The sequence below is a fragment of the Oncorhynchus mykiss genome, chromosome 6 (assembly GCF_013265735.2).
Source record: "Oncorhynchus mykiss isolate Arlee chromosome 6, USDA_OmykA_1.1, whole genome shotgun sequence".
NCBI lineage: Eukaryota > Metazoa > Chordata > Actinopteri > Salmoniformes > Salmonidae > Oncorhynchus > Oncorhynchus mykiss.
Window position 1 is genome coordinate 94,376,814 of NC_048570.1, and position 18,536 is coordinate 94,395,349.

General features: G+C 40.6%; 1 protein-coding gene across 1 annotated transcript in view; it reads right to left on the minus strand.

The window, feature by feature from the left end:
• LOC110525058 (probable E3 ubiquitin-protein ligase HERC1) overlaps positions 1–18,536 on the minus strand; it is a 241,985-nt gene that overhangs the window by 51,961 nt on the left and 171,488 nt on the right. Inside the window, exons 65-66 of the mRNA XM_036981638.1 lie at positions 12,819–12,992; positions 12,302–12,601 (exon numbers count right to left, since the gene is read on the minus strand). Coding sequence (XP_036837533.1) covers positions 12,302–12,601; positions 12,819–12,992 — 474 coding nt within the window. The remainder of the gene's footprint in view (positions 1–12,301; positions 12,602–12,818; positions 12,993–18,536) is intronic.

The following is an 18,536-nucleotide window of genomic DNA, read 5'->3' on the forward strand; positions in this document are numbered from 1 at the left end:
CTATACCAGAACCACATGTACTGTTGTCCTGAACAGAGAAGAGAGTTTTAATCTATACCAGAACCACATGTACTGTTGTCCTGTACAGAGAGAGTTTTAATCTATACCAGAACCACATGTACTGTTGTCCTGTACAGAGAGAGTTTTAATCTATACCAGAACCACATGTACTGTTGTCCTGAACAGAGAGAGTATTAATCTATACCAGAACCACATGTACTGTTGTCCTGAACAGAGAGAGTTTTAATCTATACCAGCACCACATGTACTGTTGTCCTGAACAGAGAGAGTTTTAATCTATACCAGAACCACATGTACTGTTGTCCTGAACAGACAAGAGAGTTTTAATCTATACCAGAACCACATGTACTGTTGTCCTGTACAGACAAGAGAGTTTTAATCTATACCAGAACCACATGTACTGTTGTCCTGAACAGAGAGAGTTTTAATCTATACCAGAACCACATGTACTGTTGTCCTATACAGAGAGAGTTTTAATCTATACCAGAACCACATGTACTGTTGTCCTGTACAGAGAGAGTTTTAATCTATACCAGAACCACATGTACTGTTGTCCTGAACAGAGAGAGTTTTAATCTATACCAGAACCACATGTACTGTTGTCCTGAACAGAGAGAGTTTTAATCTATACCAGAACCACATGTACTGTTGTCCTGAACAGAGAGAGTTTTAATCTATACCAGAACCACATGTACTGTTGTCCTGTACAGAGAAGAGAGTTTTAATCTATACCAGAACCACATGTACTGTTGTCCTGAACAGAGAAGAGAGTTTTAATCTATACCAGAACCACATGTACTGTTGTCCTGTACAGAGAGAGTTTTAATCTATACCAGAACCACATGTACTGTTGTCCTGTACAGAGAGAGTTTTAATCTATACCAGAACCACATGTACTGTTGTCCTGAACAGAGAGTTTTAATCTATACCAGAACCACATGTACTGTTGTCCTGTACAGAGAGAGTTTTAATCTATACCAGAACCACATGTACTGTTGTCCTGAACAGAGAGAGTTTTAATCTATACCAGAACCACATGTACTGTTGTCCTGAACAGAGAGAGTTTTAATCTATACCAGAACCACATGTACTGTTGTCCTGTACAGAGAAGAGAGTTTTAATCTATACCAGAACCACATGTACTGTTGTCCTGAACAGAGAGAGTTTTAATCTATACCAGAACCACATGTACTGTTGTCCTGTACAGAGAGAGTATTAATCTATACCAGAACCACATGTACTGTTGTCCTGAACAGAGAAGAGAGTTTTAATCTATACCAGAACCACATGTACTGTTGTCCTGAACAGAGAGAGTTTTAATCTATACCAGAACCACATGTACTGTTGTCCTGTACAGAGAGAGTTTTAATCTATACCAGAACCACATGTACTGTTGTCCTGAACAGAGAGAGTTTTAATCTATACCAGAACCACATGTACTGTTGTCCTGTACAGAGAGAGTTTTAATCTATACCAGAACCACATGTACTGTTGTCCTGAACAGAGAGAGTTTTAATCTATACCAGAACCACATGTACTGTTGTCCTGTACAGAGAGAGTTTTAATCTATACCAGAACCACATGTACTGTTGTCCTGAACAGAGAGAGTTTTAATCTATACCAGAACCACATGTACTGTTGTCCTGAACAGAGAGAGTTTTAATCTATACCAGAACCACATGTACTGTTGTCCTGAACAGAGAGAGTTTTAATCTATACCAGAACCACATGTACTGTTGTCCTGTACAGAAAGAGTTTTAATATATACCAGAACCACATGTACTGTTGTCCTGAACAGAGAGAGTTTTAATCTATACCAGAACCACATGTACTGTTGTCCTGAACAGAGAGAGTTTTAATCTATACCAGAACCACATGTACTGTTGTCCTGAACAGAGAGAGTTTTAATCTATACCAGCACCACATGTACTGTTGTCCTGAACAGAGAAGAGAGTTTTAATCTATACCAGAACCACATGTACTGTTGTCATGAACAGACAAGAGAGTTTTAATCTATACCAGAACCACATGTACTGTTGTCCTGTACAGACAAGAGAGTTTTAATCTATACCAGAACCACATGTACTGTTGTCCTGAACAGACAAGAGAGTTTTAATCTATACCAGAACCACATGTACTGTTGTCCTGAACAGAGAAGAGAGTTTTAATCTATACCAGAACCACATGTACTGTTGTCCTGTACAGAGAAGAGAGTTTTAATCTATACCAGAACCACATGTACTGTTGTCCTGAACAGAGAAGAGAGTTTTAATCTATACCAGAACCACATGTACTGTTGTCCTGTACAGAGAGAGTTTTAATCTATACCAGAACCACATGTACTGTTGTCCTGTACAGAGAGAGTTTTAATCTATACCAGAACCACATGTACTGTTGTCCTGTACAGAGAGAGTTTTAATCTATACCAGAACCACATGTACTGTTGTCCTGTACAGAGAGAGTTTTAATCTATACCAGAACCACATGTACTGTTGTCCTGTACAGAGAGAGTTTTAATCTATACCAGAACCACATGTACTGTTGTCCTGTACAGAGAGAGTTTTAATCTATACCAGAACCACATGTACTGTTGTCCTGTACAGAGAGAGTTTTAATCTATACCAGAACCACATGTACTGTTGTCCTGAACAGAGAGAGTTTTAATCTATACCAGAACCACATGTACTGTTGTCCTGTACAGAGAGAGTTTTAATCTATACCAGAACCACATGTACTGTTGTCCTGTACAGAGAGAGTTTTAATCTATACCAGAACCACATGTACTGTTGTCCTGAACAGAGAAGAGAGTTTTAATCTATACCAGAACCGCATGTACCGTTGTCCTGAACAGACAAGAGAGTTTTAATCTATACCAGAACCACATGTACCGTTGTCCTGAACAGACAAGAGAGTTTTAATCTATACCAGAACCACATGTACTGTTGTCCTGAACAGACAAGAGAGTTTTAATCTATACCAGAACCACATGTACTGTTGTCCTGTACAGAGAGAGTTTTAATCTATACCAGAACCACATGTACAGAGAGAGTTTTAATCTATACCAGAACCACATGTACAGAGAGAGTTTTAATCTATACCAGAACCACGTGTACTGTTGTCCTGAACAGAGAGAGTTTTAATCTATACCAGAACCACATGTACAGAGAGAGTTTTAATCTATACCAGAACCACGTGTACTGTTGTCCTGTACAGAGAGAGTTTTAATCTATACCAGAACCACATGTACTGTTGTCCTGTACAGAGAGAGTTTTAATCTATACCAGAACCACATGTACTGTTGTCCTGAACAGAGAGTTTTAATCTATACCAGAACCACATGTACTGTTGTCCTGAACAGAGAGAGTTTTAATCTATACCAGAACCACATGTACTGTTGTCCTGAACAGAGAGTTTTAATCTATACCAGAACCACATGTACTGTTGTCCTGAACAGAGAGAGTTTTAATCTATACCAGAACCACATGTACTGTTGTCCTGAACAGAGAGAGTTTTAATCTATACCAGAACCACATGTACTGTTGTCCTGTACAGAGAGAGTTTTAATCTATACCAGAACCACATGTACAGAGAGAGTTTTAATCTATACCAGAACCACGTGTACTGTTGTCCTGAACAGAGAGAGTTTTAATCTATACCAGAACCACATGTACTGTTGTCCTGAACAGAGAGAGTTTTAATCTATACCAGAACCACATGTACTGTTGTCCTGAACAGAGAGAGTTTTAATCTATACCAGAACCACATGTACTGTTGTCCTGTATAGAGAGAGTTTTAATCTATACCAGAACCACATGTACTGTTGTCCTGAACAGAGAAGAGAGTTTTAATCTATACCAGAACCACATGTACTGTTGTCCTGTACAGAGAGAGTTTTAATCTATACCAGAACCACATGTACTGTTGTCCTGAACAGAGAAGAGAGTTTTAATCTATACCAGAACCACATGTACTGTTGTCATGAACAGACAAGAGAGTTTTAATCTATACCAGAACCACATGTACTGTTGTCCTGTACAGACAAGAGAGTTTTAATCTATACCAGAACCACATGTACTGTTGTCCTGAACAGAGAAGAGAGTTTTAATCTATACCAGAACCACATGTTCTGTTGTCCTGTACAGAGAGAGTTTTAATCTATACCAGAACCACATGTACTGTTGTCCTATACAGAGAGAGTTTTAATCTATACCAGAACCACATGTACTGTTGTCCTGTACAGAGAGAGTTTTAATCTATACCAGAACCACATGTACTGTTGTCCTGAACAGAGAGAGTTTTAATCTATACCAGAACCACATGTACTGTTGTCCTGAACAGAGAGAGTTTTAATCTATACCAGAACCACATGTACTGTTGTCCTGTACAGAGAGAGTTTTAATCTATACCAGAACCACATGTACTGTTGTCCTGTACAGAGAGAGTATTAATCTATACCAGAACCACATGTACTGTTGTCCTGTACAGACAAGAGAGTTTTAATCTATACCAGAACCACATGTACTGTTGTCCTGAACAGACAAGAGAGTTTTAATCTATACCAGAACCACATGTACTGTTGTCCTGTACAGAGAGAGTTTTAATCTATACCAGAACCACATGTACTGTTGTCCTGTACAGAGAAGAGAGTTTTAATCTATACCAGAACCACATGTACTGTTGTCCTGTACAGAGAGAGTATTAATCTATACCAGAACCACATGTACTGTTGTCCTGAACAGACAAGAGAGTTTTAATCTATACCAGAACCACATGTACTGTTGTCCTGTACAGAGAGAGTTTTAATCTATACCAGAACCACATGTACTGTTGTCCTGTACAGAGAGAGTTTTAATCTATACCAGAACCACATGTACTGTTGTCCTGAACAGACAAGAGAGTTTTAATCTATACCAGAACCACATGTACTGTTGTCCTGTACAGAGAGAGTTTTAATCTATACCAGAACCACATGTACTGTTGTCCTGTACAGAGAGAGTTGTAATCTATACCAGAACCCCATGTACTGTTGTCCTGAACAGAGAGAGTTTTAATCTATACCAGAACCACATGTACTGTTGTCCTGTACAGAGAGAGTTTTAATCTATACCAGAACCACATGTACTGTTGTCCTGTACAGAGAGAGTATTAATCTATACCAGAACCGCATGTACTGTTGTCCTGAACAGACAAGAGAGTTTTAATCTATACCAGAACCACATGTACTGTTGTCCTGTACAGAGAGAGTTTTAATCTATACCAGAACCACATGTACTGTTGTCCTGAACAGAGAGAGTATTAATCTATACCAGAACCACATGTACTGTTGTCCTGTACAGAGAGAGTTTTAATCTATACCAGAACCACATGTACTGTTGTCCTGTACAGAGAGAGTTTTAATCTATACCAGAACCACATGTACTGTTGTCCTGTACAGAGAGAGTTTTAATCTATACCAGAACCACATGTACTGTTGTCCTGAACAGAGAGAGTTTTAATCTATACCAGAACCACATGTACTGTTGTCCTGTACAGAGAGAGTTTTAATCTATACCAGAACCACATGTACTGTTGTCCTGTACAGAGAGAGTATTAATCTATACCAGAACCACATGTACTGTTGTCCTGTACAGAGAGAGTTTTAATCTATACCAGAACCACATTTACTGTTGTCCTGTACAGAGAGAGTTTTAATCTATACCAGAACCACATGTACTGTTGTCCTGAACAGACAAGAGAGTTTTAATCTATACCAGAACCACATGTACTGTTGTCCTGTACAGAGAGAGTTGTAATCTATACCAGAACCCCATGTACTGTTGTCCTGAACAGAGAGAGTTTTAATCTATACCAGCACCACATGTACTGTTGTCCTGTACAGAGAGAGTTGTAATCTATACCAGAACCCCATGTACTGTTGTCCTGTACAGAGAGAGTTTTAATCTATACCAGAACCACATGTACAGAGAGAGTTTTAATCTATACCAGCACCACATGTACTGTTGTCCTGTACAGAGAGAGTTTTAATCTATACCAGAACCACATGTACTGTTGTCCTGTACAGAGAGAGTTGTAATCTATACCAGAACCACATGTACTGTTGTCCTGTACAGAGAGAGTTTTAATCTATACCAGAACCACATGTACTGTTGTCCTGTACAGAGAGAGTTTTAATCTATACCAGAACCACATGTACTGTTGTCCTGAACAGAGAGAGTTTTAATCTATACCAGAACCACATGTACTGTTGTCCTGAACAGAGAGAGTTTTCATCTATACCAGAACCACATGTACTGTTGTCCTGTACAGAGAGAGTTTTAATCTATACCAGAACCACATTTACTGTTGTCCTGTACAGAGAGAGTTTTAATCTATACCAGAACCACATGTACAGAGAGAGTTTTAATCTATACCAGAACCACATGTACTGTTGTCCTGAACAGAGAGAGTTTTAATCTATACCAGAACCACATGTACTGTTGTCCTGTACAGAGAGAGTTTTAATCTATACCAGAACCACATGTACTGTTGTCCTGTACAGAGAGAGTTTTAATCTATACCAGAACCACATGTACTGTTGTCCTGAACAGAGAGAGTTTTAATCTATACCAGAACCACATGTACTGTTGTCCTGTACAGAGAGAGTTTTAATCTATACCAGAACCACATGTACTGTTGTCCTGAACAGAGAGAGTTTTAATCTATACCAGAACCACATGTACTGTTGTCCTGAACAGAGAGAGTTTTAATCTATACCAGCACCACATGTACTGTTGTCCTGTACAGAGAGAGTTTTAATCTATACCAGAACCACATGTACTGTTGTCCTGAACAGAGAGAGTTTTAATCTATATCAGAACCACATGTACTGTTGTCCTGTACAGAGAGAGTTTTAATCTATACCAGAACCACATGTACTGTTGTCCTGAACAGACAAGAGAGTTTTAATCTATACCAGAACCACATGTACTGTTGTCCTGAACAGAGAGAGTATTAATCTATACCAGAACCACATGTACTGTTGTCCTGTACAGAGAGAGTTTTAATCTATACCAGAACCACATGTACTGTTGTCCTGTACAGAGAGAGTTTTAATCTATACCAGAACCACATGTACTGTTGTCCTGAACAGAGAAGAGAGTTTTAATCTATACCAGAACCACATGTACTGTTGTCCTGTACAGAGAGAGTTTTAATCTATACCAGAACCACATGTACTGTTGTCCTGAACAGAGAAGAGAGTTTTAATCTATACCAGAACCACATGTACTGTTGTCATGAACAGACAAGAGAGTTTTAATCTATACCAGAACCACATGTACTGTTGTCCTGTACAGAGAGAGTTTTAATCTATACCAGAACCACATGTACTGTTGTCCTGAACAGAGAAGAGAGTTTTAATCTATACCAGAACCACATGTACTGTTGTCATGAACAGACAAGAGAGTTTTAATCTATACCAGAACCACATGTACTGTTGTCCTGTACAGACAAGAGAGTTTTAATCTATACCAGAACCACATGTACTGTTGTCCTGAACAGAGAAGAGAGTTTTAATCTATACCAGAACCACATGTACTGTTGTCCTGAACAGAGAAGAGAGTTTTAATCTATACCAGAACCACATGTACTGTTGTCCTGTACAGAGAGTTTTAATCTATACCAGAACCACATGTACTGTTGTCCTGTACAGAGAGAGTTTTAATCTATACCAGAACCACATGTACTGTTGTCCTGAACAGAGAGAGTATTAATCTATACCAGAACCACATGTACTGTTGTCCTGAACAGAGAAGAGAGTTTTAATCTATACCAGAACCACATGTACTGTTGTCCTGAACAGAGAGAGTATTAATCTATACCAGAACCACATGTACTGTTGTCCTGAACAGAGAAGAGAGTTTTAATCTATACCAGAACCACATGTACTGTTGTCCTGTACAGAGAGAGTTTTAATCTATACCAGAACCACATGTACTGTTGTCCTGTACAGAGAGAGTTTTAATCTATACCAGAACCACATGTACTGTTGTCCTGAACAGAGAAGAGAGTTTTAATCTATACCAGAACCACATGTACTGTTGTCCTGTACAGAGAGAGTTTTAATCTATACCAGAACCACATGTACTGTTGTCCTGAACAGAGAAGAGAGTTTTAATCTATACCAGAACCACATGTACTGTTGTCATGAACAGACAAGAGAGTTTTAATCTATACCAGAACCACATGTACTGTTGTCCTGTACAGAGAGAGTTTTAATCTATACCAGAACCACATGTACTGTTGTCCTGAACAGAGAAGAGAGTTTTAATCTATACCAGAACCACATGTACTGTTGTCATGAACAGACAAGAGAGTTTTAATCTATACCAGAACCACATGTACTGTTGTCCTGTACAGACAAGAGAGTTTTAATCTATACCAGAACCACATGTACTGTTGTCCTGAACAGAGAAGAGAGTTTTAATCTATACCAGAACCACATGTACTGTTGTCCTGTACAGACAAGAGAGTTTTAATCTATACCAGAACCACATGTACTGTTGTCCTGAACAGAGAAGAGAGTTTTAATCTATACCAGAACCACATGTACTGTTGTCCTGTACAGAGAGTTTTAATCTATACCAGAACCACATGTACTGTTGTCCTGTACAGAGAGAGTTTTAATCTATACCAGAACCACATGTACTGTTGTCCTGTACAGAGAGAGTTTTAATATATACCAGAACCACATGTACTGTTGTCCTGTACAGAGAGAGTTTTAATCTATACCAGAACCACATGTACTGTTGTCCTGTACAGAGAGAGTTTTAATCTATACCAGAACCCCATGTACTGTTGTCCTGAACAGAGAAGAGAGTTTTAATCTATACCAGAACCACATGTACTGTTGTCCTGTACAGAGAGAGTTTTAATCTATACCAGAACCCCATGTACTGTTGTCCTGAACAGAGAAGAGAGTTTTAATCTATACCAGAACCACATGTACTGTTGTCCTGTACAGAGAGAGTATTAATCTATACCAGAACCACATGTACTGTTGTCCTGAACAGAGAGAGTTTTAATCTATACCAGAACCACATGTACTGTTGTCCTGTACAGAGAGAGTATTAATCTATACCAGAACCACATGTACTGTTGTCCTGAACAGAGAAGAGAGTTTTAATCTATACCAGAACCACATGTACTGTTGTCCTGAACAGAGAAGAGAGTTTTAATCTATACCAGAACCGCATGTACTGTTGTCCTGAACAGACAAGAGAGTTTTAATCTATACCAGAACCACATGTACTGTTGTCCTGTACAGACAAGAGAGTTTTAATCTATACCAGAACCACATGTACTGTTGTCCTGTACAGAGAGAGTTTTAATCTATACCAGAACCACATGTACTGTTGTCCTGAACAGAGAGAGTTTTAATCTATACCAGAACCACATGTACTGTTGTCCTGAACAGAGAGAGTTTTAATCTATACCAGAACCACATGTACTGTTGTCCTGAACAGAGAGAGTTTTAATCTATACCAGAACCACATGTACTGTTGTCCTGTACAGAGAGAGTTTTAATCTATACCAGAACCCCATGTACTGTTGTCCTGTACAGAGAGAGTTTTAATCTATACCAGAACCACATGTACTGTTGTCCTGAACAGAGAGAGTTTTAATCTATACCAGAACCACATGTACTGTTGTCCTGAACAGAGAAGAGAGTTTTAATCTATACCAGAACCACATGTACTGTTGTCCTGAACAGAGAGAGTTTTAATCTATACCAGAACCACATGTACTGTTGTCCTGAACAGACAAGAGAGTTTTAATCTATACCAGAACCACATGTACTGTTGTCCTGAACAGAGAGAGTTTTAATCTATACCAGAACCACATGTACTGTTGTCCTGAACAGACAAGAGAGTTTTAATCTATACCAGAACCACATGTACTGTTGTCCTGTACAGAGAGAGTTTTAATCTATACCAGAACCACATGTACTGTTGTCCTGAACAGAGAGAGTATTAATCTATACCAGAACCACATGTACTGTTGTCCTGTACAGAGAGAGTTTTAATCTATACCAGAACCACATGTACTGTTGTCCTGTACAGAGAGAGTTTTAATCTATATCAGAACCACATGTACTGTTGTCCTGAACAGACAAGAGAGTTTTAATCTATACCAGAACCACATGTACTGTTGTCCTGAACAGAGAGAGTATTAATCTATACCAGAACCACATGTACTGTTGTCCTGTACAGAGAGAGTTTTAATCTATACCAGAACCACATGTACTGTTGTCCTGAACAGAGAGAGTTTTAATCTATACCAGAACCACATGTACTGTTGTCCTGTACAGAGAGAGTATTAATCTATACCAGAACCACATGTACTGTTGTCCTGAACAGAGAGAGTATTAATCTATACCAGAACCACATGTACTGTTGTCCTGAACAGAGAGAGTTTTCATTTATAGACACATATCAGCCTCTATCCCAAATGTTGGGTACATCTTAGAGACAAGACAGCTTCTAGTCCAAATGTTGGTTATATCTTAAAGACAAGACAGCTTCTATCCCAAATGTTGATTATATCTTAGAGACAAGTCAGCTTCTAGCCCAAATGTTGGTTATATCTTAAAGACAAGACAGCTTCTATCCCAAATGTTGATTATATCTTAGAGACAAGTCAGCTTCTATCCCAAATGTTGATTATATCTTAAAGACAAGACAGCTTCTATCCCAAATGTTGATTATATCTTAGAGACAAGTCAGCTTCTATCCCAAATGTTGATTATATCTTAAAGACAAGTCAGCTTCTAGTCCAAATGTTGGTTATATCTTAGAGACAAGTCAGCTTCTAGTCCAAATGTTGGGTACATCTTAAAGACAAGTCAGCTTCTATCCCAAATGTTGGTTATATCTTAAAGACAAGTCAGCTTCTAGTCCAAATGTTGGGTACATCTTAAAGACAAGTCAGCTTCTAGTCCAAATGTTGGTTATATCTTAAAGACAAGTCAGCTTCTAGCCCAAATGTTGGTTACATCTTAAAGACAAGTCAGCTTCTAGTCCAAATGTTGGGTACATCTTAGAGACAAGTCAGCTTCTAGACCAAATGTTGGGTACATCTTAAAGACAAGTCAGCTTCTAGCCCAAATGTTGGTTACATCTTAAAGACAAGTCAGCTTCTAGTCCAAATGTTGGGTACATCTTAAAGACAAGTCAGCTTCTAGTCCAAATGTTGGGTACATCTTAAAGACAAGTCAGCTTCTAGTCCAAATGTTGGTTATATCTTAAAGACAAGTCAGCTTCTAGTCCAAATGTTGGGTACATCTTAAAGAGTGATTGAATGCCCCTGATTCCTCATGTGTTTTTCTGTTGCTCATTAAGAAAAAAGGAGATTTCAGTCTTGAGGGTGTTGTTGTATGTGTCAGTTCCTGCTGTTTCCCCCCCATGAGACGCCACAGGAACAAAGACAGTAACACTTCCTCATGAGACGCCACAGGAACAAAGACAGTAACACTTCCTCAAAATAGTCTAAGAATTTAATCAAATATAACTCAAGAAATCTGTCATTAATTTAGACTGGGTTTTTTTTGCAGAGGAGATTTTAGTCGTGCATTTTATATCTGTCTATAGTATTTGGTATTTCTCAAGTTAAAATAAAACGTGTGCCGAGTTTCCTTGGGGTAAATCCGCTGTGATGCGGGGTGCAGGTCTGTCTGTTCTGCACTAGGATTGGACAGAGCGCAATCACCTCACCTGTTCATTAATCCAGCATTATTGGACACAGGGGGCGGCACGGGGCGACACGGGGCGGCAGGGTAGCCTAGTGGTTAGAGCGTTGGACTAGTAACCGGAAGGTTGCGAGTTCAAACCCCCGAGCTGACAAGGTACAAATCTGTCGTTCTGCCCCTGAACAGGCAGTTAACCCACTGTTCCCAGGCCGTCATTGAAAATAAGAATTTGTTCTTAACTGACTTGCCTAGTTAAATTAAGGTAAAATAAAATAAAATAAAACAGTGGGCATTGTGGAAAACAAAACCCAACCCTTCAAGTCCTGACCAACTCTTGTACTCAAATTTACAAAACTCTTGTGACCAAAAATAAACCTACTTACACTTTTTAGGACATTTTTGGTATTGACTAATATGGATGTTATATATTACATATTATATTATGTTATATAAGGCGTTTTCAACCAGAGAAGTTGGTTCAACAGTTCAGTTGTACTTTTAAAGATCCACTCCGACAGAGCTACAGAGGTTCATTGTCTTCTGTAGAAACCTCACCATGAGAAGGACCATCTCCTCCTTGGGTACAGGCTCCAGGTCGGGAACAGCAAAGGCCTCTGGGAACGTGTTGCCCCGAGCCAGGGCCTCCGCTGCCTTCACCGTGGTGGAGAAGCAGTCTAGCCACGCCCACTCGCCGGGTGACCAGGTACAGGTGGCTGGCTCCAGGGGACAGAGGCGGAGGTGGGGGGGGACGGGAGGGGAGCACAGGAGCTGATCCAGGTGTAACCCCACGGCCAGGGAGGCCAGGCACTGCATGTAGGGGCTGTGGACTAGCTGTTCTCCACACACTACGTGGGGCTGGAGGACCAAACAGGAAGTACACATTTAGACGTGGGTGTTATAACATATGTTATCGTAACCAATGACTACGATAAACAACTACGATTAAAAAAGGAAGTAGGTCGGCTTTTAGACAGTTATGATCGAATGAAACTGGGCTGTCATTTACTTTCAAATAACACACGCACGCACACAGGCACACACACACACACACACACACACACACACACAGTACCTTCTCGTATGAGTACTGCTCCTGCAGCATAACAGGCAGCCTCTCCAGGAAGGCTCTCATGCAGGGAGCCATGTTCAATCCCACAACCCCCTGTTTCTTCAGCGCCGTCCGGCAGGTGGCTAGCACCTGGTGAGAGGACATGAAGTCTGTCGAGCAGTTCACCACCAACACATCCTGAGGACAAAGACAACAACAGAACCATGAAAGTCGGCCGAGAGTCAAATGCATATAAGAAGCCGATTTAAACTGTACTGTAGTATCCTCTAGTCAGAGTTGAGTCAGTCCATACTGTAGTATCCTCTAGTCAGTCCATACTGTAGTGTCCTTTAGTCAGTCCATACTGTAGTGTCCTCTAGTCAGTCCATACTGTAGTATCCTCTAGTCAGTTCATACTGTAGTATCCTCTAGTCAGAGTTGAGTCAGTCCATACTGTAGTATCCTCTAGTCAGTCCATACTGTAGTATCCTCTAGTCAGTCCATACTGTAGTGTCCTCTAGTCAGTCCATACTGTAGTATCCTCTAGTCAGTCCATACTGTAGTATCCTCTAGTCAGTCCATACTGTAGTATCCTCTAGTCAGTCCATACTGTAGTATCCTCTAGTCAGTCCATACTGTAGTGTCCTCTAGTCAGTCCATACTGTAGTATCCTCTAGTCAGTCCATACTGTAGTATCCTCTAGTCAGTCCATACTGTAGTATCCTCTAGTCAGAGTTGAGTCAGTCCATACTGTAGTATCCTCTAGTCAGTCCATACTGTAGTATCCTTTAGTCAGTCCATACTGTAGTATCCTCTAGTCAGAGTTGAGTCAGTCCATACTGTAGTGTCCTCTAGTCAGTTCATACTGTAGTATCCTCTAGTCAGAGTTGAGTCAGTCCATACTGTAGGGTCCTCTAGTCAGAGTTGAGTCAGTCCATACTGTAGTATCCTCTAGTCAGTCCATACTGTAGTGTCCTCTAGTCAGAGTTGAGTCAGTACATACTGTAGTATCCTCTAGTCAGTCCATACTGCAGTATCCTCTAGTCAGAGTTGAGTCAGTCCATACTGTAGTATCCTCTAGTCAGTTCATACTGTAGTATCCTCTAGTCAGAGTTGAGTCAGTACATACTGTAGTATCCTTTAGTCATAGTTGAGTCAGTCCATACTGTAGTATCCTCTAGTCAGAGTTGAGTCAGTCCATACTGTAGTATCCTCTAGTCAGTCCATACTGTAGTATCCTTTAGTCAGTCCATACTGTAGTGTCCTCTAGTCAGTCCATACTGTAGTATCCTCTAGTCAGTCCATACTGTAGTGTCCTCTAGTCAGTCCATACTGTAGTATCCTTTAGTCAGTCCATACTGTAGTATCCTCTAGTCAGAGTTGAGTCAGTCCACACTGTAGTATCCTCTAGTCAGAGTTGAGTCAGTCCACACTGTAGTATCCTCTAGTCAGAGTTGAGTCAGTCCATACTGTAGTGTCCTCTAGTCAGTCCATACTGTAGTGTCCTCTAGTCAGTCCATACTGTAGTATCCTCTAGTCAGTCCATACTGTAGTATCCTCTAGTCAGAGTTGAGTCAGTCCATACTGTAGTATCCTTTAGTCAGTCCATACTGTAGTATCCTCTAGTCAGAGTTGAGTCAGTCCATACTGTAGTGTCCTCTAGTCAGTCCATACTGTAGTATCCTCTAGTCAGTTCATACTGTAGTATCCTCTAGTCAGAGTTGAGTCAGTCCATACTGTAGTATCCTCTAGTCAGTCCATACTGTAGTATCCTCTAGTCAGTCCATACTGTAGTATCCTCTAGTCAGTCCATACTGTAGTGTCCTCTAGTCAGTCTATACTGTAGTATCCTCTAGTCAGTCAATACTGTAGTATCCTCTAGTCAGTCCATACTGTAGTATCCTCTAGTCAGTCCATACTGTAGTATCCTTTAGTCAGTCCATACTGTAGTATCCTCTAGTCAGTCCATACTGTAGTATCCTCTAGTCAGAGTTGAGTCAGTCCATACTGTAGTATCCTCTAGTCAGTCCATACTGTAGTATCCTTTAGTCAGTCCATACTGTAGTATCCTCTAGTCAGAGTTGAGTCAGTCCATACTGTAGTGTCCTCTAGTCAGTTCATACTGTAGTATCCTCTAGTCAGTCCATACTGTAGTATCCTCTAGTCAGAGTTGAGTCAGTCCATACTGTAGTGTCCTCTAGTCAGAGTTGAGTCAGTCCATACTGTAGTATCCTCTAGTCAGTCCATACTGTAGTGTCCTCTAGTCAGAGTTGAGTCAGTACATACTGTAGTATCCTCTAGTCAGTCCATACTGCAGTATCCTCTAGTCAGAGTTGAGTCAGTCCATACTGTAGTATCCTCTAGTCAGTTCATACTGTAGTATCCTCTAGTCAGAGTTGAGTCAGTACATACTGTAGTATCCTTTAGTCATAGTTGAGTCAGTCCATACTGTAGTATCCTCTAGTCAGAGTTGAGTCAGTCCATACTGTAGTATCCTCTAGTCAGTCCATACTGTAGTATCCTTTAGTCAGTCCATACTGTAGTGTCCTCTAGTCAGTCCATACTGTAGTATCCTCTAGTCAGTCCATACTGTAGTGTCCTCTAGTCAGTCCATACTGTAGTATCCTCTAGTCAGAGTTGAGTCAGTCCACACTGTAGTATCCTCTAGTCAGAGTTGAGTCAGTCCACACTGTAGTATCCTCTAGTCAGAGTTGAGTCAGTCCATACTGTAGTATCCTCTAGTCAGTTCATACTGTAGTATCCTCTAGTCAGAGTTGAGTCAGTCCATACTGTAGTATCCTCTAGTCAGTCCATACTGTAGTATCCTCTAGTCAGTCCATACTGTAGTATCCTCTAGTCAGTCCATACTGTAGTGTCCTCTAGTCAGTCCATACTGTAGTATCCTCTAGTCAGTCAATACTGTAGTATCCTCTAGTCAGTCCATACTGTAGTATCCTCTAGTCAGTCCATACTGTAGTATCCTTTAGTCAGTCCATACTGTAGTATCCTTTAGTCAGTCCATACTGTAGTATCCTCTAGTCAGAGTTGAGTCAGTCCATACTGTAGTGTCCTCTAGTCAGTCCATACTGTAGTATCCTTTAGTCAGTCCATACTGTAGTATCCTCTAGTCAGAGTTGAGTCAGTCCATACTGTAGTGTCCTCTAGTCAGTCCATACTGTAGTATCCTCTAGTCAGTCCATACTGTAGTATCCTCTAGTCAGTCCATACTGTAGTATCCTCTAGTCAGTCCATACTGTAGTATCCTTTAGTCAGTCCATACTGTAGTATCTTCTAGTCAGAGTTGAGTCAGTCCATACTGTAGTATCCTCTAGCCAGTCCATACTGTAGTATCCTCTAGTCAGTCCATACTGTAGTATCCTCTAGTCAGAGTTGAGTCAGTCCATACTGTAGTGTCCTCTATTCAGTTCATACTGCAGTATCCTCTAGTCAGAGTTGAGTCAGTCCATACTGTAGTATCCTTTAGTCAGTCCATACTGTAGTATCCTGTAGTCAGAGTTGAGTCAGTCCATACTGTAGTATCCTCTAGTCAGAGTTGAGTCAGTCCATACTGTAGTATCCTCTAGTCAGAGTTGAGTCAGTCCATACTGTAGTGTCCTCTAGTCAGTCCATACTGTAGTGGCCTTTAGTCAGTCCATACTGTAGTATCCTCTAGTCAGAGTTGAGTCAGTCCATACTGTAGTATCCTCTAGTCAGAGTTGAGTCAGTCCATACTGTAGTGTCCTCTAGTCAGTCCATACTGTAGTATCCTCTAGTCAGAGTTGAGTCAGTCCATACTGTAGTATCCTCTAGTCAGAGTTGAGTCAGTCCACACTGTAGTATCCTCTAGTCAGAGTTGAGTCAGTCCATACCGTAGTATCCTCTAGTCAGTTCATACTGTAGTATCCTCTAGTCAGAGTTGAGTCAGTCCATACTGTAGTATCCTCTAGTCAGTCCATACTGTAGTATCCTCTAGTCAGTCCATACTGTAGTATCCTCTAGTCAGTCCATACTGTAGTGTCCTCTAGTCAGTCCATACTGTAGTATCCTCTAGTCAGTCAATACTGTAGTATCCTTTAGTCAGTCCATACTGTAGTATCCTCTAGTCAGTCCATACTGTAGTATCCTTTAGTCAGTCCATACTGTAGTATCCTCTAGTCAGAGTTGAGTCAGTCCATACTGTAGTGTCCTCTAGTCAGTCCATACTGTAGTATCCTTTAGTCAGTCCATACTGTAGTATCCTCTAGTCAGAGTTGAGTCAGTCCATACTGTAGTGTCCTCTAGTCAGTCCATACTGTAGTATCCTCTAGTCAGTCCATACTGTAGTATCCTCTAGTCAGAGTTGAGTCAGTCCATACTGTAGTGTCCTCTAGTCAGAGTTGAGTCAGTCCATACTGTAGTGTCCTCTAGTCAGTCCATACTGTAGTATCCTTTAGTCAGTCCATACTGTAGTATCCTCTAGTCAGTCCATACTGTAGTATCCTCTAGTCAGAGTTGAGTCAGTCCATACTGTAGTATCCTCTAGTCAGTCCATACTGTAGTATCCTCTAGTCAGTCCATACTGTAGTGTCCTCTAGTCAGTCCATACTGTAGTATCCTTTAGTCAGTCCATACTGTAGTATCTTCTAGTCAGAGTTGAGTCAGTCCATACTGTAGTATCCTCTAGTCAGTCCATACTGTAGTATCCTCTAGTCAGTCCATACTGTAGTATCCTCTAGTCAGAGTTGAGTCAGTCCATACTGTAGTGTCCTCTAGTCAGTTCATACTGCAGTATCCTCTAGTCAGAGTTGAGTCAGTCCATACTGTAGTATCCTTTAGTCAGTCCATACTGTAGTATCCTCTAGTCAGAGTTGAGTCAGTCCATACTGTAGTATCCTCTAGTCAGAGTTGAGTCAGTCCATACTGTAGTATCCTCTAGTCAGAGTTGAGTCAGTCCATACTGTAGTATCCTTTAGTCAGTCCATACTGTAGTATCCTCTAGTCAGTCCATACTGTAGTGTCCTCTAGTCAGTCCATACTGTAGTATCCTCTAGTCAGAGTTGAGTCAGTCCATACTGTAGTATCCTCTAGTCAGTTCATACTGTAGTATCCTCTAGTCAGTCCATACTGTAGTATCCTCTAGTCAGTCCATACTGTAGTGTCCTCGAGTCAGAGTTGAGTCAGTCCATACTGTAGTATCCTCTAGTCAGTCCATACTGTTGTATCCTCTAGTCAGTCCATACTGTAGTGTCCTCTAGTCAGTCCATACTGTAGTATCCTTTAGTCAGTCCATACTGTAGTGTCCTCTAGTCAGTCCATACTGTAGTATCCTCTAGTCAGTCCATACTGTAGTGTCCTCTAGTCAGAGTTGAGTCAGTCCATACTGTAGTATCCTCTAGTCAGAGTTGAGTCAGTCCATACTGTAGTATCCTCTAGTCAGTTCATACTGTAGTATCCTCTAGTCAGTCCATACTGTAGTGTCCTCTAGTCAGTCCATACTGTAGTATCCTCTAGTCAGAGTTGAGTCAGTCCATACTGTAGTATCCTTTAGTCAGTCCATACTGTAGTATCCTCTACTCAGTCCATACTGTAGTGTCCTTTAGTCAGTCCATACTGTAGTATCCTCTAGTCAGAGTTGAGTCAGTCCATACTGTAGAATCCTCTAGTCAGAGTTGAGTCAGTCCATTCTGTAGTATCCTCTAGTCAGTCCATACTGTAGTATCCTCTAGTCAGAGTTGAGTCAGTCCATACTGTAGTATCCTCTAG